General features: G+C 48.6%; 1 protein-coding gene across 2 annotated transcripts; it reads left to right on the plus strand.

Annotated features, from left to right (window-relative positions):
• The first annotated feature begins 3,575 nt into the window (after positions 1-3,575).
• DDX24 (DEAD-box helicase 24) lies at positions 3,576-23,765 on the plus strand. 2 transcript variants are annotated; one of them, XM_004699088.2, is made up of 9 exons: positions 3,576-3,643; positions 5,955-6,677; positions 14,238-14,753; positions 16,530-16,683; positions 16,930-17,445; positions 19,001-19,076; positions 21,308-21,496; positions 21,960-22,089; positions 23,310-23,765. In XM_004699088.2, exons 2-9 carry the CDS (start codon positions 5,960-5,962, stop codon positions 23,573-23,575), a joined length of 2,565 nt encoding a protein of 854 aa, XP_004699145.1. In that variant the 5' UTR covers positions 3,576-3,643; positions 5,955-5,959; the 3' UTR covers positions 23,576-23,765. The 2 variants fall into 2 exon arrangements, with proteins under 2 accessions (XP_004699145.1, XP_045143700.1); XM_045287765.1 differs by lacking the exon at positions 3,576-3,643 and adding an exon at positions 4,307-4,315.

The following is a 23,765-nucleotide window of genomic DNA, read 5'->3' on the forward strand; positions in this document are numbered from 1 at the left end:
CCTTCTCATTTTCAGCAAGCAAGGTTGTATCATCTGCATATCAAAGGTGGTGGCTGGCGGTGATTTTATGTCAACCTGTGTGGAGTTGGGGGTTGAGTCCAACCTGTCAATCAGATGGTAACCTGATGACACCTCCTTGGGGGTGTGGCCTTTTGGAGAAGACAAACATCGTGAAGAGAGACTCCTCTTTTGCAGCAATCCTTGATCTTCACCAAGTGCCTCCTCACTTTTAACCTGCTAGGTTATGTCCTCTGTATATCAAAGGTGGCTAATAAGCCTTCCTCCAATCTTGATGCTGGGTTCTCCAGAGGTAGTCCAGCTTCTCTGACGATTTGCATACAGATGGAAAAGGTATGGTGAGAGGATACAACACTGACACACATTTTTCTTGATTTTCAACCATGCTAGTCCCTTGTTCTGTTTGCAATGTTGCCACATATAGGTCCAGTATGAGTACAAAGAGGTGTTCTGGAAGTCTCGTTCTTCCATAATCTCAACATAATCATGGTTTGCTCTAATCCACATAGGCAAAGGCTTTTGCATAGTCAATAATAGTTCAAGTAAACATCTTTCCAATGTTCTCTGCTTTCAGCCAAGGTCTGACATCAGCAATGATATCATTTGATTCAGCTCTTCCTTTGAAGCGGGCCTAAAATTCTGCTGCAACCATTGTTCAATGATCTTTAGCAAAAGTTTAAATAAAGATCACAATACGAACAAACATATGCACACCTAAGTTTATTGCAGCAATTTTGGATAATAACAAAAAGAGAAAAACAACTCAAAACTCAAATTATAGAGGAATCGCTAAACTCTGGTACATTTATCCGATGGAATATTATGCATCAATAAAAAACAATGACAACTCTGTTAAACACTGCATAGACAAAATTAGAGAATATTATGCTTAGCAAAGTTAGTCGATCTTATAAAGATAAAAATTTCATGGCGCCATTATTATACGGGGAAAACAAAGGAAAAGAAAAGTTGTTTTCATACCAAAGGATAAGACTTTAAAGACTACAAGGAGGCCAGGAACGGGGTTGGGGATAGGAAGAGGGAAGGGACAGGAAGTTATGGAAGAAGAGAGGCGAGTGGGAGAAAAAACACACATTTATGGGACGTTTACAGGATACTATCACTGATGTGATTTGAGGAGATGGGTTGTACAACTACACAGAATACGTTTTACTTTTAAACCTTAAATAAATAAATACAGCTAAAAATGAAAATAAGAATAAACGAGAATGAAGAGTTACAGCCTTAAAACCCTTCCAGATCCCTTACCCTTTGTGGCAGTTACTTGTCTCCTGTCACCTTGTGAAGGGGTGGAGTCCAGCCTGTCTATCAGGTCTCAGCTGGATGACCTCATTTGGAGGCACCATGGAGATAAATAGCTCACTGGAGGCCAGATACAGACTTTCTGCTTCGTCTTCCTGCTGACAAGACACATGGAGCTATGCTTGAGCCCTGGAGGTGGAGGAGCCACGTAGAGACCCCTGCCTGAACTGGGATGCTTTCACTGCCACTGGATCCACAAGACTTTTCACCCACTGGCCCGCTCAGCATCATTGCATGTGTTGCGTGAGTCTGAAGAGGAATTTATGGACTGGTCTTGGACATATGACCTAATATCGGACATATAGACTTGATCTGGACTGGGCTAGGATATTTTCTAAATGAACAATTTCTTTTTGACATAAAGTTCTTGCTTACGTTTTTGAGTGTTTTTTTCTCTAGCCTACCCAGACTAACACACTCTTTAAGGACATTAGAAAGGAAAATAAAAGATGGGACTGGGGGGCTAATATAAAGGAGAACAAGAAAGAAGTGAATGATGGTGATAAATTTGACTGTGATATTGATTGTACAACTCTTCTTGACAGGATTGAACTATTGAATTGTATGATATATGGATTGGGTCCCAGTAAAACTGTTAATAAACTTCTCTAAAGAAGCCTGCCTACAACAGCCACCGGAAGTCAGAATTGACTCCATGTCAGGGTCTGGGATTTTTGGTTGGGGCTGTGTGCAGATTTCTCAAATGTGGGAGAAAATTCATCTCTGGTCTTACATAGACAATGTCTAAAAGGAATTAATCTTCATTTCCTAGTACTTCGGTCACAGTAACACCAAAAGTGAGTGGCTTTAAAGATTGTTCATTTATTTTCTCTGAGTTTAGGAGGTTAAAATTCTACATTCAAGGTACTGCTCTAGGGAAAGACTGTCTTGGCTCTGAGAGAAGATCTTTTTTCTGTGGAGGAGTGAAATGAATGTTGTGTGGTACTTCCGTCCATTCGTCTGTAACTCCCATCAAGTTGAGCCATGCAAATCAAGTATAGAGGACTCTAACGTGGGGATTGGTCAGTTTTACCATTTCCTTGGGTATAAGGCAGTGGTTCTCAACCTTCCTAATGCTGCGACCCCTTAATACAGTTCCTCATGTTGTAGTGACCCCCCCATAAAATTATTTTTGTTGCTACCTCATAACTGTAATTTTGCTACTGTTATGAATTGGGCGACCCCTATGAAAGGGCCATTGGACCCCCAAAGGGGTTGCAACCCACACGTTAAGAACTGCTGGTATCAGGAAACAATATCAGTAGCAGGAAGAGATTCCCAGGACCACCAAGAAAAAACAGCCACCAACACAGCATGTGTGAGATCCCTGCCTAATTGGCAGAGGCAGCAATGGCACCAGAGGCTGAAGCAGGGAGCCCATGAGACAGAACAGAGCAGCAGACTGCTTCCTGGCCCACTGAAGGTAGAGGCCAAGGGTTGGTGTGACTGAGAAGCTGAGGACCAGAGAGACTTAGCCGCTGACTGGGAACCGCTCCAAAGACTGTATCCGTAAATATTTACAACCCTCATTTTTGGTAACCTGTTACCATACCTTTAAAAAAAACAAACCCAAACCACAATTCCAGGTACTGTCTGTGAATTGTGTGTGCCCATCACAAGGAATTACAGAGCCCTGCCGGAGTGCCCTTGGGTGGGATGATTGGGTGGTAGGTCTTGATTCTGACTCGGGGCAATAAGGCCTTGAACTGGTGTAAAACTGGATTCTCTTCCTTTGTGTGGCCCAAAGAGGGCAGATGTGGCCTCTAAACCATGATTTCATCAACTAACCCATTCCTTTGTAAGTTCCCGATCTTCCTTTACTGAAACCTTGAGCCCAATGCCCTTTTGCCGCAGCGCTGAGCTCATTCCACGGGCTCGGCCTTTCCCGATTCGAATCATTTGTATTTCTCCAACAAAGCTCATCACTTTCAATGTTAACACATTCCGGTGTGCTCTTTATCAAACGGAAACGAGCCCAACGATACAAGAGCACTTGTGTCTCCCGAGTGAGTTGAAGCAAAGGCCCGTTTGGCTGGGCACAGTGGCTCCACCGCAGCCCAAAGCGCTGAGCGAGCACCCTGCACTCGCAGCCTCCCCAGCTCACGGAGCTAAGCCCGCAACTCCGCGCAGCAGCCAATCAGATTTCGGAGTTTAGAGTAGGGGCGGGACTTCCTCTCACCGTGCGCTCGCATAGGTGAATCGAGGCCCCGCCCCGGATCTGCAGCCGACGCGGCCGCGGAGGGGCGGAAGCGGCTGTTTCGGAGGCTGGAGCGTTTGAGGAGTCCGGCGGCGTCTCCACACGGTGTGTACCGGGGCTCGAGCCGGACTGGCACCGGCGCCAGAGAGCAGTTGGGAGCCATTACGCGGGTCCTCTGGATCCGGGGAGGGTGGCCGCCGGCCCAGACCGGCCTGATAGCTACGCCGGGGGCCTGTCCTGGCGCTCCGAGGCCCGGCCCCGCGCCCAGGCCCTCCCTCGGGCGCCGCGACTTCTCCGCCTCGTGCGCTCACTCGTGCCAAGATGGGGCACGACCACGAGGAGGGACCCCTGAGCGCTGCAGTTCGCAGCCCTAATCCTCGCCCCATTTGAGAGACACCCCCTCTTCTCGTCGCACCCCGAATGCTTAGGGCTGCGCGCTGACTTGTCTCCCTCGCCGCGGACGCCGTTCTTCTCGTGCGTCACTGCTCTCCACTCCGACAAGGGTGGGAGACAAGTGTCCGCGCCACCCCGTTTTACAGATGACGAGGCGGAGGCTCTCGTTGCTGACCAGAGCTGGGTGGCCACAGGGCTCGCCACCGTTCCTGGTCTTTCTGAAGCGAGGGGACCTGGACTGCATTCAGCCCCACCAACCTGTGCCCCCTACCATCGAGCCACCCTGTAGGACAGGAGTCGAACTAAGTGCGCCCCAGGGCCCCCGAAACGACCTCTATGCCTGGGGATCAACTGATGGCTTTGAACCGGCCACTGCTTTACTGGGTGAATGTGCTGTAACCCTTTGTGAGCCAGGGGAAAAGGCATATTACAGGTCTTTGGAAAGAGCACAGTGGTGGATGGGGTCGGCCATCCCTAGACTTTTTTTTTCATAAATCGTGCCCCCTTACCTCCCTCCCCGTGTTCTGTTCCAACCCCCACCCCACCCCTCGCTCCATAAAACCCTACATTTTAGTCCCGCCCTGGTGGATAAGCAGTGTGTTGCTTTGTGGTTCAAACCCCACCAGCAGCTCTTCTGAGAAAGATCAGGCTGCTCCCATGAAGTTACAGTCTCATGGACCCTGTACATAGATAGTCCCTGCGTCCGAAAAGGGTTTGGTCAAGAGGGCTACGTGTGGCAAGCATTTGCTTAGATATTATTATTAGAGTTCCACTCCCCCTTTAAAGATGAGAGCTCTGTGGGTCAGAGAGGAGGAAGCAGCACTGCCCAAGATGCCACAGCAGCTAAGTGTTAGATCTGGAATCTAAGGCAGATTTACATTTAGCTTATGGGTGCCCAGCTGTCTCTTCTGCAGCTGTATTTCTTTTCTTTCTTTTTTTTTTAAAGTTTATTTTGTTTTAGGTGGAAGTTTAGGCTGCAAATTAGTTACAATTTTCTCATTTCCATTCTGTTTGTTCTCCTTCCAGGAGTCTAGTTTCCCTACCCCTCCTTGCCTTCTCATTTATGCTTTTGGGTAAATGTCGACTGCTTGGCCTCTTATTAAGGGATTGTTTAAGGGAGTACCGGAGCCCTAGTGGCGTAGTGGTTATGTGTTGGCCTACAAGGTCAGCAGTTCAAATTCACCAGCCACTCCAAAGGAGGAAGATGAGGCTTACTACTCCCGTAAAGAGTTACAGCCGAGGAAAATCAAAAGGGCAGTTCTGCCCTGTTTTGTAGGGTCTGTCACTGTACATGGGCGTCAACTCGGTGTCAGTGAATTTGGTTTGTTTTTTTTTTTTGTTTAAGCGAGTACAGTACTCACAGTCTGTTGGATGGTTGTAAGATGAACTCCGCGAGTGCTCCTACTCCATGGCTATCATAGGGTGACAGTCTCAGGGTCCTCTTAGATTTATTATTGTCTGGCCTGTGTAGGAATTTGCATTTTGTTCTACATTTTCCTCTCATTCTGTTTGACCTTCTAGTGTGCTCTGGTCGGAATAGTTAGTAGTGACAGCTGGGCACATCTGGGTCTCGGGGGAGGAAGCTCTTTTCTGTGGGTTAGCTGAGCCTTAGGTTTCCTTCGTTACCGTTTGCTCTGGCAAATTGGTGACCCTGGAGTTGTATCTCAGGTGCCACTTCCCAGTTCTGAAAACCCCTAACGCCACTCACTGAACGATTAGGAACTATGCTGGGCCAGTTGCCTGAGGGCTCCTACAACAAGACTATGGTCCTGAGCCTTCAAATCCAGTAAACGGATTCTGAGGTATCGGGATATGTCTAGGAAATTTCTGTAACTGTGTTGTCTATTTGCTTATTGTGTATGTGAATATATGTATACGTCTGTGGGTGTACTTCTTCCCCTCTTTGATTTTTATCTTGTGGGGAGTATCAGTATTAGAGCTTTCTTGTGCCTTCAGTGTCATACGTTGCCTCAGAATCCTATTCTTAGTTACCTCTCTAATAGAATACTTCTCTCCTTTTCAGCAACCATGAAGTTGAAGGAGACAAAATCAAGACCAAAGGCACCCACCTCTGGCAAATCTAAGATGAAGGGAATCAAAGTTGTGGGAAAATGGAAGCAGGTGAAAATAGACCCGAACATGTTTGCAGATGGACAGATGGATGACTTAGTGTGCTTTGAGGAACTGACAGATTACCAGCTGGTCTCCCCTGCCAAGAATCCCTCCAGCCTTTTCTCCAAGGGGGAGTCCAAGAAGAGAAAGGCACAAGGTATTTCAGAAGGAGAGGAGGAAGGAGAAGCCAGCTCCCCAAAGAAAAAGATCAAGGTGAAGAAGAGTAAAGATGTAGAAACTGGAGGTACCAGTTCCCAGAAAGAGTCTGAGGTCAAAGATGCCACCCTAGAGCCTCAGGAAGATGCCTCCATTTGTCTTGAGTCAGAGGTAGAGGAAAGGGCATCAGGAAGCCAGACTCACACTTTACCAAAAAAGAAGAAAAAGAAAGGGAAGAAGAAAAGGCTAGAGCCCCCTCAGAGCACTGCTGCAAAGGTGCCCAAGAAGGCAAAAACATGGATGCCTGAGCTGCATGACCAGAAGGCTGACGTGTCAGCTTGGAAAGACCTGTTTGTGCCCAAGCCAGTACTCCGCGCACTCAGCTTTCTGGGGTTCTCTGCGCCCACACCAATCCAAGCACTGACTTTGGCGCCGGCCATTCGTGACAAGCTAGATATTCTTGGGGCTGCCGAGACTGGTGAGTGCCTCGGGGTTGTGCCTCTAAACTGCTAACAGGCTGGTGGCTGGAAGAGAGGGACATGTTGGAGAAATAGCCACAAAGACAATGTCTAATGAAAATGTTTCAACATTGTTTTACGTAGGTTTTGTGTCATCGGCTAGGCCAGGGTTCTGAGTAGCTTGACAGTAATTCCCAGTGGTGTAATCTAACATAACATAATCAACTCTATGAGCAACTAGCAGTTGTGCTGGAGTGTGGCCCCCTTGATCAGGTCACAGCCTTGATACAATTGGAAGAAAGTCTCTTCAGGGATGTGGCCTCCTCTTATTTAAGCAGGCTCTGTGGGAAGGTTTGTTGCTTCTGCTAGCCCTATATCCTGCATCTTATTTATGGACTTCTGATTCTTTGGACTTGAACCAGTAGCCTACCTTATTGCCTGCTATCCCAGGAACCATCAGTGGTCTGCCAACCTTGCATTTATTCCTCCTTTGCAGTTCATTAATCCTTGCAGCTACATGAGTGAGGAGAAGCCTCCAGATTAACATCTGATCCATAGACTTGAACTGGAATGGATTTAGCCTGCTTCTACAACTGTGCAACCTACTTTAATATAAATTTCTTTCTATATCTACACATGTGATATATGTAAATGTCATGGTTTTGCTTCTCCAGAGAACCCAGGCTAACACAGAAATCCACCCGCTCTGTGTTGGAATCTTGTACTTTCTAACTGGTACCTAGGACAGGTCACTAGCTCTCTGCGGCTACAGGCTCTACTGTGAAATGGAGATAGTGGTAGTGCCTACTATATGAGTGGTTATGCACCTTTTAAAGTTTATACAGTGCTGGGCATATTGTAAGTCATCTCTAAATGGTCCTTCTTCCTTTTCGTGAGTCTTTTCTGAATGGCCCTGCCTTAGACCGGGTCTCTAGAGAAGCAAACCCCAGGGTGCACATATACATACATCTATAGAGAGAAGAAGGAGACATTTATATCAAGAAAGGCAGTTCATACAATTGTAGGCGCAGGCAAGTCTAGTCAAATCCAGGCAGGTCCCAAGTCTGTGGGTCATGTTAAGGTGGAGCTCCTGGCTGGCAGTAGCTACAGCGACTGATGAACTTCACATTGACAGGAACACCACTGCCAGTTCGCTGCAGAGGCTGGTGAATCCAAGGTCAGCAGGTGGCAGACTGCTTATGGCTCCCAGGATTGATAGACAATATGGCAGGCTGTGGGCTCAAGTCTGAAGAACCAGAGTTGAGCCAAATGCGGCAGGATCTAGATCCAGCAAAAAACAAGCTTTCCCATTACATCCACTTAATTTAGGAAATAGGCCATTCCCCTGAGAAAACATCCTTTCAGTTGTTCAGGACTGTCACCTGAATAAGGGGTCACATTCTACCCTAATCTTATTACAACTGCATGGCTGCTCAGAGTCCATTATGGAGTTAACACTAGGTTTACGGACATTTCTTTTATGCTTATTTCTACTGACACCTGTCAAGTTTGACATGGGAATGAAACCACACGTTTTATTTTAAAACAACTTATTTAAAAACAACATAATTACACATCATTAACTCATAAAAGAAACTATGATACTATATATAAAAATTTAGACTAACATTCAACATTTGAAATAATTGGGTTCGATGTAAGTTACTTGTGTGGATGTCAGTCTGACATTCTCTGCTGCATTGTTTGTCTTTACATTTGATGTTTACTTTCTGGGAACTTTGGGACTACATTTATATTACTCGTAATGTTTTCATGCATGCAACAGATTTACTGGGATTAATACTCAATTTACACTCACATCAAATTGATCTGTATCCATTGAGATAGGTATACCACATGGAGAATTTTGAGACTAGAAGGCTTAGAAGAAAATAAACTTGGATATATATTTGTCTCATTAAATAGATAAAAGTCATCATACATGCCAGGAGGTAAATGTTAACGTTTGTATAATTTTGGCAGAGGAAATTGAAATGTGTCAAAATTATGCGTCCTGTAAACCAAGTGTTAATTACATTGGACTAGGTCACATCTTGGAGGATTAGTTGGCCTGAACTGCCAAACCACAAGAACCCTGGCCCAGCCAAGTTGTCGCAAAACATCCATCACAGGTCTGAAGGAGGAAGGTAGGGCTAAGATTACTTTTCTGGAGAGAAATATTCCTCAGGATAGGGACGAGCCAGCTCCTCACCAGTTGGCTAAAGATCAAAAGGGGAAGGCAAAGTTTCTTGGTGTAGAAGTTTTTGAGTGTGTCATATAGAACCATTGGATGGATTTGTAGGCACATTCAAGCATGAAGTGGTCCCTTCATTCCTTGTACTGGCTAAGATAGTGTGAAAAAGTGGCAAGTTACCTGACTGCGTAGACAAGACTACTGACTAGGGAGGGATTTACTCTGGAGTGGAGCTTGTTCTGCTTGGAGCTTCTAGCTCAGACCAACATTATCCAGTAGATATATATGACATGAAACGTGTAATTTTAAACTTCCTAGGAGCCACATTAGAAAAAATATATAAACAAATAGGTAAAGAATAATTTTAACAAGGTGTTTAACCAATTGATGTTAAATAATTGAGATAGTTTACACTTAGATTTTTTTTGTCTTTTAAAACCTGCCATGTGTTTGAAACTTAAGAGTACATCTCAGTTTAGACTAAATCACATTTCAAGGGTTCAATAGCCACCCTTGGCTACTAGCTCTTGTACAACATAAAGTTACTGGAGACACTAGGCCTTGGGCTTCTGAAAGAGAATCATCAGATGTTTGGGGCTGGGTCCTTGGGGAGTCACACAGATGGAGCAGGGAGGATGCCCTACCTGAAGTGCTTCATTGGTGAGCTTGACCCTCACATCCACCTTGAGGTAAGAACCGGTGGGTTTGGGTCAGTGGGTCCCATTATTGTTCCAATCTTCCAGATAAGGAGACTTGGCTTTACAGAAGATGGACCACTTAAGTGCCTGGAAAGGTCACAGCTAGACATTTGTAGTGCCTGGATTCTAAGCTGTGTCTGTGGGCTCTTAAGCCCGCTGCTGCACTGCTGGTAACTCTATGTAGGCTTGGAAGTAGGTCCCTGGAAGGCAGAGGCAGCGTCTATGCAAGCTGCTGTGGCTGGATCCTAGCATTTGGAAGTCATCTGAACTGCTGACCTGCGTTTCAAAAAGGATTGAGATAGGCCTTGCATTTGGATTTGTGGACAAAGTGCTGTCCACACAGTTGAAGAAAACACAAGGGGGCTTCAGAAAAATTACTGTAAATTTTCTTTTTTTCTTAAATTCCATTTTTTCTCATAAACTTGGAAGCCACCTCATAATCTCCCCCAATGGACCCCTTGGCAAATCCTTCTGTACATCCTCTCCTTGCCCATCCAGGCAACCACTGGTGGGCTTTCTAATACTGTCATTAGAGTGAAATTATAGGTACTTAATGTGGGGACTGTGGGTGCTTGGTGCCTCGTGCCTCGCTCTGGCTCTGGCTCTGGTTCTGCTAGTCAGCATATTTGAGATTCAGCCATGTTACTGTGAGTAGCATAGTTGGCTCCTTTTTATTGATGAGTAGTATTCCATTTGGGAGCCCTGGTGGCATGGTAGGTTAAACGTTGGGCTGGTAATCACAAGGTCAGCAATTTGAATCCACCAACCACTCTTCGGGGGACGTTCAGCTCCCATGGAGTTACCATCTGGGAAAGTCACAGGGGCAGTTCTGCCCTGTCCTAGAGTGTCACTATGCGTCCTAGAGTGACAGTGGGTTTAGTGTGAGTATTCCATTGTGTACATGTCTCCCATTTTGTTTTCCATTTGTGTGTGTACTCATTTGTTGGTGGGCATCATGTTCTTGGTTGTTAAAAACGTGATGAATGCTGGTGTAGGAATACCTAGATGTGGAATGGCTGGGCTATGTGGTAAGTGTTTATGTGTAGGAGTTCTCCAAAGTGGTTACATCCTTTTCTTTAATCATTTTATTGGGGACTCTTACAGCTCTTCTCACAATCCATACATCCAACCATTGTCAAGCACATTTGTACATGTTTCCATCATCTTTTTCAAAACAAGAGTTAGGAGAGTTAGAGTGGGTCCAGATCCTTGCCAACATTTGGTGTGACCAGTTTTTAATTTTATTTTAGATTCTTAAAATTAAAGTGGTCATAATTTATATCCCCAGAGGAAGGTACCCAACAAGATGGATTGACACGGTGGCTGCAGCAATGGGTTTAAGCACAGGAGCAATTGTGAGGGTGGTACAGGGTAGGGCAGTGTTGTGCACAGGGCACTATGGGTTGGAACCCACTCAGTGGCACCAGACAACAGTGACTGATGAGTGCCCCTGGGTGGTGTAAATGGTTTTCTTCTGACTACACCTGAAAGACAAGCTGTTTGAACCCACATAGCAGTGCCGTGGAAGAAAGGCCTGATAGTCTGTTTCTATAAAGATCACAGCCAAAAAACCCAAGGCCACTCAGCTCTTAACATGGACTGCCTGTCACACGTCAGAACCAACTGTGTAGCAGTAGGTGGTGGTGGTGGTGGTTGGTGACTAATGATACCGTGCGTATTTACCATCCTTGTTCTGTGGTGAGGTGTCCAGATCTTTGGTCTATTTTTAATTGGGTGGCTTGTATTCTAGTCACTGAGTTTTGAAAGTTATTCCATATTCTTGTTGGTGGTGCTAGTTGCTGTCGAGTTGATTCAGCAAGGTCTAGGCTGTGACCTTTGGGAAGAGCCTCTGGTGGGATTGCCCTGAGAGAGTTTGGCTAGTGGTCAAGTGCTGAAGCATTTGTGCCACCCCGAGAGCCCCACTCCTGTAGCAGTGTTCAGGATCCCCATCCTCCAAAGTCTGGGGTTGTCATTTCATTTTCCTAGCAGGCTCTCATGGAGCAGAAGTTTATTTGAATGAAGTTCAAACAATCAGTATTTTTCTTTCATGGACTTGCTTTTGGGGTCTTCTCTAACAACTCTTTGTCTAACCCAAAGTCACTTAAGATTTTCTCTTGTTTTCATTATAGAAGATCCCCCTCCCCCTTGGCCCCAGGTAGTGTTAGGTTCTGTGTTTTAGTCTCTTTGATCCTCATTGAGTTAACTTACTAAAATGCTGGGTTTCATCCCCTAACTGAAGGGTCGTGGGGAGGAGACGAGCCAGTTGGTGCAGTATAGCACCAATGAAACATACAGCTTCCCTCCAGTTCTTTAATGCTTACCCCACCCCCACTATCATGATCCCAATTCTACCTTACAAATCCGGAAAGACCAGAAAAGATGTACACTGGTACAGATAAGAACTGGAAACACAGGGAATCCAGGACAGATAAGCCCCTCAGGACCAATAATGAGAGTAGCGATACCAGGAGGGGAAGGGGCAGGTGGAGGAGAAAGGGGGAACTGATCACAATGATCTAAATATAACCCCCTCCCTGGGGGGTGGCCAACAAAAAAGTGGGTGAAGGGAGATGTCGGACAGTGTAAGACATGAGAAAATAATAATTTATAGGAGGGGGAAAAATGAGCTGATACCAAGGGCTCAAGTAGAAAGCAAATGTTTTGAGAATGATGATGGAAACAAATGTGCTTGATACAATGGATGGATGGATGGATTGGGATAAGAGTTGTATGAGCCCCTAATAAAATGATTTAAAAAGAAAAAGATGATGACAACATATGTAAAGATGTGTTTGAGGGGGAGAAAGAGAGTGGAGTTCATCCTGGTCCACCAAACCTTGAGGACGATATCCTTGCTCAGAACAGCCAACGCAGAGAGGACTATATGGCCCCACTATGAGACACTGCATCCATCGCTGACCCATGACCCTACAGGAGACAATACTGGATACACAGTGTCGGGATTGCACCCAGTCTGGCCCCACTACACCAAGGCAAAACACTGAGGGTGTGTGGCAGAGCAGTGGGGGGAGTAGAGCAGGGAGGTCCCCAGGGAGTGCCAAGGATGGACGTTGGGGCCAGAGGTGAACAAATAGACCTTGAACGATTAAAAAAAAAAAAAAAGATGTGTTTGACAAAATGGATATATGTATGGATTGTGATAAGAGCTATAAGAGGCTCCAATAAAATAAAAATATTTTGGCATATGGATTCTAGAACAGTTTGTTGAAAAATTAACCTTTCTTCATTGAGTTACCTTAGCATCTTTGTTGAAAATCACTGGTGGTACATATGGGTGTGTTAGTCTGGGTACATTAGAAAAACAAATCCACAAAAACTCATAAGAAAGTTTTATATAAAGGGTAAGTGCACATCAAGAAAGCATCCCAACCCAGTGCTGCTCAAGCCCACAGGTCCAACATTAGCCCATATGTCTGACACCAATACACAGAATCCTCCATCTCAAAACACGGGAGGAAAGCCGAATCGGTGAACGTGTAAGCATCTCAGCGCTGGCGGGGGTCTCCATACAGCTGCTCCAGCACCCAGGGCTGCGTCAGCGTAGATCCAGGTGGCTTCTCCTCGGATGTCTCACAGGAAGTGAGCCATGCCAGCTGAAGCAGGGAACTGGCTAAGGCAGCTGCCTGCCCCCTGGTCCGACTGTCAGAAAGCAAGAGCTCCAAGAACTAGAAAGGCGAGGCTCACCGAGCCATTTATCCCTCCGCCTTTCAATTGACCCCACATGTGTTTATCGGCCAGGTTGGCACAGTAAACTTTATCTCAGTGGGTCTGTGAGTCTCTACTCTTTTCCATTGATGAACTTGCCCTTTACCCTAGTCCTCCCCTGTCTTCATTGTAGTAGCATAGTTCTCCATGGACAGCTTTTTGCTCCTCTGTTACTGAGTTCATCCAAAGTAGTATATATTCTTGATGAGATTATAAATGGTCATTTAAATGTTTAAAATTTTTTATTGCTGTTGTGGTTGTTAGGTAGTGTCGAGTCAGTTCCTGTTCATAGTGACCCTACATATAGCTGAAGAAAACACTGGCTGGGCATATGCCTTCCTCACAATTATTGTTATATTTGGGCCCATTGTTGCAGCCACTGTGTTGGATTGTCTTCTTTTCCACATGTCCAAAGAGTATGAAATGAATATTTCTCCATCTGCCCTTCTAAAGAACATTCTGGCTGTACTTCTTCCCAGATTCGTTTGTTCTTCTGGTAGTCCATAAAAATGACGTTCTTTGATATATGGCCTTGTATTTGTCTATTAAGATTTAAAGCAGGGTTATATATTTTGGTATTACACACACACACACACACACACATTTTCCCCCTTTTTTATTACCCCCCCCAAATATTTTTTCTTAACAATGACAACAGAAACACACACACACACACACACACTGCTTTCCCTTTGAGGATTTGTTGCCTGGGCATTTGTCTTTGGCTCATCCTCAATGCCAGTGTGTAGACTTTCCCTAGGCTGACCAGCCTTTTCCCCAGCCCTGGACTTATTGGTGCGGTGGTGGGGCAGGGGTGGTGAGAGGGTGGGACTGTGTAGGGTGGAGGCACTTTGAATTGGCCAGGGTGGCACTTGGCTATTTCAGTGTCTAATTCTGTGCAAAAGCACAGCCCTAGACAAACATGCGTCTGCTGATTCACTTTTTTCTTTTTAACTTAAAAGGAAGTGGGAAAACTCTTGCCTTTGCCATTCCGATGATCCATGCCGTGCTGCAGTGGCAAAAGAGGAAGCCTTCTCCGGCTCCAAGCACTGCCGGGGCACTGCCTGGAGGCACCCCTGCTGAGGCCAGCACTGAGACAGAGTCACCAAGCAAGTCAGGCACTGAGTCTGGGACACTGCCTGATGTGACTGGAGTTCAGAGTGAAGCATTGTTCCCAGAGGCCGGAGCTAAGACTGGGGCTGCCAACTCGGGCTCAGGGCTGCTCCTCTGTGGTGGTGATGATGATGCTGGTGAAGACCCTTCTCCCCAGACCCAAAAGGCTGGCTCCCAACAGGACAAGGACCGTGAATACGCGCTCATCGAAGAGCAGATGGGAAAGTTGACCCGTGAGTCAAATGGTAGCACTGCTGCCCGTCAGGAGCGCCCCTGGCGCCCTCTGCTTGGACTGGTTCTGACTCCCACTCGAGAGCTGGCTGTCCAGGTCAAGGAGCACATCGATGCTGTGGCCAGGTTTACAGGTGAGGTGTGAGTCCTTCACATTCAGGTGTCCTGAGAGCCTCCCAGATGCTGGGGAGCAAAGTAATGAGCCGGGCTGCCCGCCCTTTTGGGAGATTTTCTTTGACAGAAGATGGGATCAGAAACTGTTTTCTCAGCTATAGATCGCATGTGCCAGCCTAGGTGCATGGACAGGTGATTTATTGGATACAAGAGATAACTCAGGGCTGGAGTTGGTAAGCTGCCGGTTTTTGCAAACAAAGTTGATATTCGTTTGTGTGTTGTGTGTGGCAGCTTTTGCTACAGACGTAAGAGTGGAGTAGGGTTAGGAGTTGTAACAGAAACCATCTGGCCTGCAAATCCAACGCAGTTTACTTTTTGACCTTTTAGAACAGCGGTTCTCAACCTGTGGGTCACGACCCCTTTGGGGGGCGAACAACCCCCACAACAACAACCATAGGGTCGCCTAGGACCATCGGAAAATACATACAGTCAAGATTTCAAAATATAATTACACATTTTGTGATTAATCACTATGCTTTAATTATGTTTAATTATGTTCAATTTGTAACAATGAAAATACATCCTGCATAGCAGATAATATTTACATTACGATTCAAAATTATAGTTATGGAGTAGTAATGAAAATAATTTTGTGGTTGGGGTCACCACAACATGAGGACCTATTAAAGGGTTGCGGCATTAGGAAGGTTGAGAACTACTGTTTTAGAGGCTTGGATAGTTACTGCCTTTCAGCATTACAACTTCATGCTCTCAGGGAATTCCTTTTTTGCAAAGGCTACAGTGAACATTTTATTTTTGTAATAAAAGCAGCAATTTTGTACTTTTACACTGCGAGGCAGTGCTCTGTGTATAGGCGTTTGCCCTGCCTGATCAATGTGATCCTTCCCCATGGGCATGAAGAGAGGCGAGCCAAGGGGAAGTCTCCTCCAGCTCCAGGCGTGCGGGTGGAGGGCTCGCTCGGGGAGGCGCTGTCACGTCCTGCTCAGCACTGGTGCACCATTGCTGCGTGTTTTTTTTCCAGGGCATTGGAGGCAAGCACACGCCAGTTTACAAACAGACCTTCTTGGCAAAATGCAAAAACCAGACTTAGTGGATTACTTGAGACCAGAGAGCTCCCTGGAACTACTACCCTGCGATAGCCTTCAAACCTTGAACTGAAATGCAACCTTTGATGTCACCTGGTCGCTAATTAACTATTTGATTAGTATCTACTGTGCTGCGTAAAGGGAACCCAGGTGGTGGGGTTGTACGCATTGAGTTGCAAACCATGAGGTTAGCAGTTTGAAACCACCAGCTGCACCATGGGGGAAAGATGAACCTTTCTCCTCAGAGACGCACAGGGCAGTTCTGCCCTGTCACGATGTGTCAGATGTGACTCATGGCAATGAGCTTGTTTTTCTTAGTGCTGCTTAAAATTTACCTTATGACACTGAGTAGTCAGCAGTTCCTTTACGACAGAAATGAGGATGTAAGGGCACAGTGATGCTAGATCGATGGCAGTGTGACAGCCAGAGTAGAAGTGCACACAGTGTGACAAAGGCAACCACCTTGGCTGAGGCTGTGTATAGAGATTGTGTGTATGTCTGGAGGGGGAGGTAGTGGGGGGGGGGGGAGGGTCTAAAGTTATTTAATTAGGGTAGAATCCGCAGTTCTCAACGGGGGGGGGGCGGACCCTAGGCTGCTGTGTAAGCCTCCACCTCAAACCCAGGAAAATGAGGCTGAAGCACAATTGAAGCCCGGCGGTAACGGTACCCCTGACCCTTTGTGTGTCGTAGGAATTGGAACTGCCCTCTTGGTAGGTGGGATGTCCACCCAGAAGCAGCAGAGGATGCTGCACCGTCAGCCTGAGATTGTGGTCGCCACTCCAGGCCGACTGTGGGAGCTGGTTAAGGAGAAACACCCGCATCTGAGCAACCTTCGAAAGCTTCGGTGAGCCACGGCCCTCCCTCTCCCTCTGCCTCTCCGGTCTGAATAGGCCTGAGGGGACAGGGTAGCCTGTGCAGTGCCTTCTTGCTGCCACCGAGGGCCCTGGTGAGATACCAGCAGACCGGCCGGAGGGAGCTTGGTTGAGACTGGTGGGATGTGTGCCGGTGCATTGGGGGCTGAAGGGTGGCAGGGAGGAGGGAGTCTGGAGAAACTTCTAACCTGGTTCTGGTGGTCTGCCTGGCCCTGCAGGTGCCTGGTGGTGGATGAGGCCGACCGGATGGTTGAGAAAGGCCACTTTGCTGAGCTCTCCCAGCTCTTGGAGTTGCTCGGTGACTCTCAGTACAACCCAAAAAGACAGACACTTGTGTTTTCTGCCACGCTGACCCTGGTCCACCAGGCACCGGCGCGCATCCTGCACAAGAAGCACACCAAGAAAATGGACAAAGCTGCTAAACTGGACCTCCTCATGCAGAAGATGGGCATGCGGGGCAAGCCCAAGGTCCTGGACCTCACGAGGCATGAGGCCACTGTGGAGACACTCACCGAGACCAAGATCCACTGTGAAGCTGATGACAAGGACCTCTACCTGTACTACTTCCTGATGCAGCACCCGGGCCGCACCCTGGTCTTCGCCAACAGCATCTCCTGCATCAAACGCCTCGCGGGGCTCCTGAAGGTGCTGGACATCATGCCGCTGACCCTGCACGCCTCCATGCACCAGAAGCAGAGGCTTAGAAACCTGGAGCAGTTTGCCCGGCTGAAAGAGTGAGTCAGGCCTAGCTCCTGGGCCCCGTGGACAGAGGGAGGCGACACTGGGCCAAGGGGGCTTTGCTGCTTGAAGGCAGCCTCTTTGACGCGGCATTAGACAGGCTCACCGCTCCTTTGCGTTTATACAGAAGGGTCCATGTTAGTGAGGGCCACCTCAGGTTGCCATTGAGTGGACCTTGACCCACGGTGTCAGAGCAGGTGTGTCAGCATAGGATTTTGGTGTCTAGTTTTAGAAATACACCAGTAGGCCTCTGGGTGGACTCAAACCACTGACCTTTCACTCAGCAGCCAAGCCCGTTCACGGTTTGTACCACAAGCTGGTTTTCACAGGAGAGGTATGGGAGAGTGGGTCCTGTGCGGGCATTTCTGACAGCCTGGCAAGGCATCAGGAAAGAGTCATGGTTCGTGCACAGACCTGGGACCTGGACTGCCAAACAGCTCATTCCAGCGCTATCACTTACTACCTAACCTTTCAGGCTTTTCTCCTGTCAAATTGGGATAATGGTAGAGGGTCTCTCTCATTGGTCCTCGAATGAGCATTAAACGTGTGTGGGTTCATGTCTGTGCGGCGTTCAGAACAGTGACTGGCGCACAGTATGAATGTTGGCTTTGATCATTGTTCTGCTGCTGCTACTGTTTATCAATATTCTCAGCATACAGAGACAGAACATGAGGTCTCGAGGCTACTCAGCTTGCTGAGCTGGGTGCAGGCAAGCCAGTCAGACTCCAGGACCCTTGTCTGCCCTGACGTTGAACAGGCTGCAGTGTCCAGATGAGGGCCTGGTGTTGACTGAACTGGTGTTTGCCAGCAATACTGTGTCAGGTTGTGGGTGGCCATGAATCTTTAGAGCCTGAGGTGTCGAGCAGGGCTCGCAGAGCTGATGGGTTTCAAGAGAAGCTTGTACGGCGCACACAGCTGAACATGTTCATTACTATCTGCCCTTTCAGAGAATACGTCTGCCGACCTAGAGCAGGGTTTTTGACATTTGCAAACTGAGAGGCAGGGACCCAGAGTCTGGAGTTTGGTGTGTGGCTGTGGTGCTGCTCTTGCTGCTGCTGCTCCTCCTCCGTGCTGGCCTGGAGCTTGCACGCCTCTGTGTTGAGTCGTGCTTGTTAGTAAAGTAGAGCAGAGGCGGGGATGGTCGTGAGAAGGAGACTGGGACCAGGCCAAGGGAACCTCTGCTGCTGGGAAGTGGGGCCAGAGAGCTAAAGAAAGCTGGGGGCTGAGTCTAAGGGGCAGGGCTTCCAGGGAAGAGCTTGGCACTTGGTGTAGCCGGATAGACGGAAGTGGGAGAGGGGCCTTGGAGACAAGGTCACTGGTTCCAGGTCAGTGGGACCTCCTGTTGGTCGTTTACCACTGCATGTTGGTTATGGTTAGATTGGCCTAGGCTTGGATCCTGGCTCCATAATTTAATAGCCAGCTGTGTCCTTGTCTGTAAAGGGAGCTAGTGATTTAAAACTCCAGCACATTTAGAACGCTCACAGAGTGGTAAGAGCCTGGTAAATGACTCCTCTGTTAGCTGCCTTTATTGATGAACCTTCTCTACTACAGCTGTGTTCTCCTGGCAACAGATGTGGCGGCCCGGGGTCTGGATATTCCTGAAGTCCAGCATGTCATCCATTACCAGGTACTCTCCTAGCTTGGAATCAGGGAGTTTCATTTCTGGGGTGGTGAGGGGTTGGAGTATTGTTAGTTCCAAGGCCTCGTGCAGCTGAGAATCCCAGTGATTTCCAGGACCCAGCTGCTGCCGTTATTGGAGGGAGCACTAAGGCATGCAGATGTAAGATATGTTGTCAGGAACCTCTCGATGTTGTCCAGACCGGTGGTTCCCAACCTTCCTCATGCTGCAACCCTTTAATACAGTTCCTCGTGTGTGGTGACCCACCCCCTCCCAACCATATAATATTTTCGTTGCTACTTCATGGCTGTAATTTTGCTACTGTTTTGAATCAGGCGACCCTGTGAAAGGGTTGTTTGACCCCCTAAAGGGGTCATGACCCACAGGTTGCGAGCTGCTGGTCTAAATGCAAATTGCCCATCTCTGACTTCTCACCCCTTTCTCTTAATCTCTGTTTCGTCCACAAAATAGGTGTAGTAAGTGGGTACCGTGGTGTAGAGAGCGGCTGACTGGCATGAAGAGCCTGCCCGGACCCAAAGCCCAGCTGTGCAGTCTGGAGCAAGTGATTGACCCTCCTGCCTCCGCTGTCCTGGGGGTTCACAGGAGTCACGTTAGGGCCTCATCTTAGACTTCAGGATGTGGGCAGGCTTGAGGTGCTTAGAAAATTGCCTGTGCCTCGATGACTATGTGCTACTTGTAAACTGTTGACAAACCAAGCTCAACACCATCGAGTTGATTCCAACTCAGCGACCCTGTAGGACAAAGCAGCCCTATTCTGGACTTCCCAAACTGTGTTTGGATGGTGGCAGGCAGCCCATCTTTCCCCCACTGATGGGTAGGCGAGTTTGAACTGTCTGCCTCACCTTGAGCAGCCCAACACGGAACCCATTAGGTTTTTATAGCAGTTCTTATAAACTGTTATCAGTTTGATATTTACTTTCTAAGTTTCATTGGAGAATAATTAAGGTATCATACAACCCGGTGGTTTAAGTGTGTTAGGAAGACCTGTGCAACTGGCAGTCTTTCTCTTGGTGACACACCGAGCGCATGCCTGCTGAGTCAGACTGGCCGGGCCTGGGCTTGGACCCCAGCTGGCTGTATTGAGCTGTTCATTCTCACTGGTTTCAGAGTCCCTGTGTGTAAACTGGGAGGCATTGTGGCCTACAGTGAATAGGTTCTTGCAAGATTGATCATTATATAAGGCTGGTGACTTACACAATGTAAGTGCTTCCTCAAGTGGAGTTACTGCGACATAATTGATAATTTCCCCCATACCCCTTTTTGCTTTAAACATCTTTTAGGATCCCAGTTCAGCTTAGCAGTTCTTCACTTTTCCTCTCTTTGGAGAGAGGGCTGGATCAGTCTGTGGGTGAGGTGAGGTGACCACGGGCATAGGTAGGCCAGGGATACTGGGGGAGCAGGAACAGCATGGGAGGTTGGAACATACTTTGTGCAAGGCGCTTGGTATTTCAGGGAAAAGGAGGGCACGTGCGGGTTGGCGGTTTTGGCCACAGTTGGCTGTGAGAAGAGGAATCATGGCCCAGGCTGGAGCCATGCCATGCAGAGCTCAGGTGGTAGATCTGTGTAGTTCCCGGTGGCTGCCCAGAGCCCGGTGTGGAACAGAGCAAAGACAGGAATACTTGCCTCGTTGGTGCTGCTGTGCCATGTGCTGGACAGGTACCACCAGCGTCCTTGCTGTCCTTGGCCGTGACAGTGTGCTTGGAGCTTGGCATGGTCTACTTCGGTTCCAGTCCTGGCCCAGCTTAGTTGGATAACCAAGAGAGTGGCTGCCTTCACGGTGTTTGTGCTTCTTGCGTGATGAGGTTGCTGTGTCCTGTGGCTCTGGTGCAGGGTAGATGGTAGCACGGCTGTGTGCAGAGCGCTGAGAGCTGCCCGGCACGAGGTCATCATGCAGTCACAGTCGGTTTGTGTGCCTCTCAGCAGAGCTCATGAGGAAGTACTGGATTTCTCGAGAAGAGCAGGCATACAGCCAGAGCACTGATTGGTGGTGTGGCATGGAGGGGACCGGAGAAGCCACTGCAGTTGCTCAGTGGAGGGGCTGAACCTGGGGGCAGTTGGATTATGCTCCCAAGGGAGCAGGTCTGCATTGGCCCATGATGCTAGAGTGTTGTCTATAACAGCCTGGTTGGGGGAGGTGGCCCTGGGGTGGACCCTAGTACCAAGGGCAAGAACTATCTGGCCACTCCCTGAGTATTGACCTCCCCGCCATCCTTTGGCAGGTCCCTCGCACTTCAGAGATCTATGTCCACCGAAGTGGTCGGACTGCTCGAGCCACCAACGAAGGCCTGGGCCTGCTGCTGATCGGGCCTGAGGACGTAATCAACTTTAAGAAGATTTACAAAACCCTCAAGAAAGATGAGGACATCCCACTGTTCCCTGTGCAGACAAAGTACATGGACGCCGTCAAGGTAACCTTCTGTTGGCCAGGACGCAGTAGCTCCTTCTAGGCTCCTGGCTGCGGGTGGGGGGAGGAAGTTGGCTTTGGACACCTGTGGGTTGGCAGCTATTCCGGAAAGCTGGCTCTGTGGGGGCCTGTGCGCATGTGACACACACACACAAACAGAATGATAGACACCTGCCTTTGCAAGGGCCGTTGGTGATACAGGAAGTGCTCAGCTGCTAACAGAGACATTTGCATTTGGAGCCCACTCACAAAGACCTGCCGTCTGCTCCCCTAAAGGTGCCAGGCTAGGAAACCCTATGGGGCCACTGCTCAGCCACAGGGTGAGTGTGAGTCACAGTCGACTCAGTGGGGCCCAGCCGCCCAGAAGCCTGGTCAGGGAGCTGAGCCACTTCCCTGGTCACAGTTCTCTGTGAGGCTGCTCCCAAGGTAAACCTCCTTCCAGGCCACCCTTGCTGTTGCTTCCCCAGGAGCGGATCCGTTTAGCCCGGCAGATTGAGAAGGCCGAGTACCGGAACTTCCAGGCTTGCCTGCACAACTCCTGGCTGGAGCAGGCCGCAGCTGCGCTGGAGGTGGAGCTGGAAGAAGGGATGTATAAGGGTAAGGCTGGGCTGCAGGGGCGCACCCTGCTCTTGATGTTGCTCTTCTTCTGATTCTTCAGTTTTTGCCTCCTTGAAGCGGTCTCCTCCACCTTTGTTCCTGTCAGACACCCTGGGCTCCTCTGCTGAGGCCCAAGTCCCAGATGAGGTCTTAACTGCTTCATGGTTTCTCTGGCTCCTCCAGACAGGGAGAAGTGTGGGGTTTCTTCCCGTAACGTGGTCTCTTCCTTTGCTCCCAGTTCCCCCTCCGTAAGATGGGTGCCCCAAGTGACTGCCTCAAGGGGTGCTTGTCAAGATCGCTTCTATTCCCACGTGTGAAGGGCTTAGACAACACCTGACAAGTAGAACGTTTGTGGGGGCGACTTAGCCTTACTGTTCCACCCACACCTGCTGCCCAAGATGTCCTGCCCCAGGTGTCCAAGCACTTGGTGTCTCATTTGCTCTTCCCCATAAACGGCAGCCAGTGTCGCCCTTTTATAGGTGGGCACTAGAGGGATTTGTGCAGGGAAACAGTGACTCCCCACCAGGTGTTTCCAAGCTCCAGCTATGAAAGTGAGCCAGGTGCAAGGATTCAGGGATGAATCTGCCATCTCTTCTCTGGGAGGACACCCACAGTTGGCACGAGGGCACCGAGTGGGCAGCTCCATTCAGCAGTGGGCATTTTGGCTGCTGCCAGCCAGCCTGGGTGCCAGGAACCTGAGCTGGGCGCTGATGCAGGGAACCAGGCCTCCTGGAAGCTCGGCCCGAAGATGTACGAGGCCCTGCCTTACCTTCCTGAAAACCAGTGTGTGGGCTCAGCACTGGTGCTGCCTTGTCGGGGATGGGCAGCAGGAGGGGGGGTTGTTCATTCTCCTCAGTGTCACCCACCCAGGCAGCAAATGAGGAGCAGAGAAAGGAGGCGTGGGCTCTCATCTGTGACAGGTAGCTCTCCGATGTGAACAGAAATAACATCTCTATGCCTCAGCTGAGCTTTCTCATCTGTGCAGTAGAGACTCTCAGCACCTTAGAGGGTGTTTGGGAGTTAAGGCCAGGGTGGCCCTGAGTGTCCCTCCAACTTTGTGAGAAGTAGCCTAGGACAGTGTTCATCACACCAACACCCACACGACTTTTCTGCCCTGCCCAGAGAGTTCTGAAGTGTTTGTATTAGTGAGTCTTCACCGTTCAAGGAAGCAGCAATTCTAAAAACCTTGGTTCATCCGATCTTTCTGTGTGTGTTTCAAGGAGGAAAAGCTAATGAGCAAGAAGAGCGGCGGCGACAGAAGCAGATGAAGGTCTTTAAGAAGGAGCTGCGTCACTTACTGTCCCAGCCACTATTTAAAGATGACCTACAGACCAAGTACCCAACGCAGTCTGGCAAGCTGCCCGGGGGCCTGACTGCCCCGAGAAACGGCGAGTCTGCGCTCAGCTGCGTGTCCAAACAGAAGAAGAAACAGAAGCAGCAGCTCAAGGAGCAGCCACAGCCCAGTGCCAGTGCCAGTGCCAGCTGAGCATGCTGGCCAGGAGTGAGGCTGCTCTCCTTGTTCCTGTGACGCCCTCCTGCCTAGCCTTGGGTGTCTGTCACTTGTCACATTCACTGCCTGAGCTGCAGGAGACCTCCCCAGTGTGTGGTTGGGAGGGGGCGGCCCGTGTTCCAGTGCATGTTCAGCTTGATTTCGTAAATTAAAAACCGTGCTCAGA

This window comes from Echinops telfairi, unplaced genomic scaffold (genome assembly GCF_000313985.2).
Source record: "Echinops telfairi isolate 266 unplaced genomic scaffold, ASM31398v2 ScPeMD7_18;HRSCAF=68, whole genome shotgun sequence".
Classification (NCBI taxonomy): Eukaryota; Metazoa; Chordata; class Mammalia; order Afrosoricida; family Tenrecidae; genus Echinops; species Echinops telfairi.

Excerpts from the sequence above, each read along its gene's own strand:
- DDX24 (XM_004699088.2), top strand. The coding sequence starts at position 5,960 with ATGAAGTTGAAGGAGACAAAATCAAGACCAAAGGCACCCACCTCTGGC. Across the intron at positions 14,754-16,529 it reads TGCTGTGGCCAGGTTTACAG|GAATTGGAACTGCCCTCTTG; the intron begins GTGAGGTGTGAG and ends TGTGTGTCGTAG. Across the intron at positions 22,090-23,309 it reads GGAAGAAGGGATGTATAAGG|GAGGAAAAGCTAATGAGCAA; the intron begins GTAAGGCTGGGC and ends GTGTGTTTCAAG.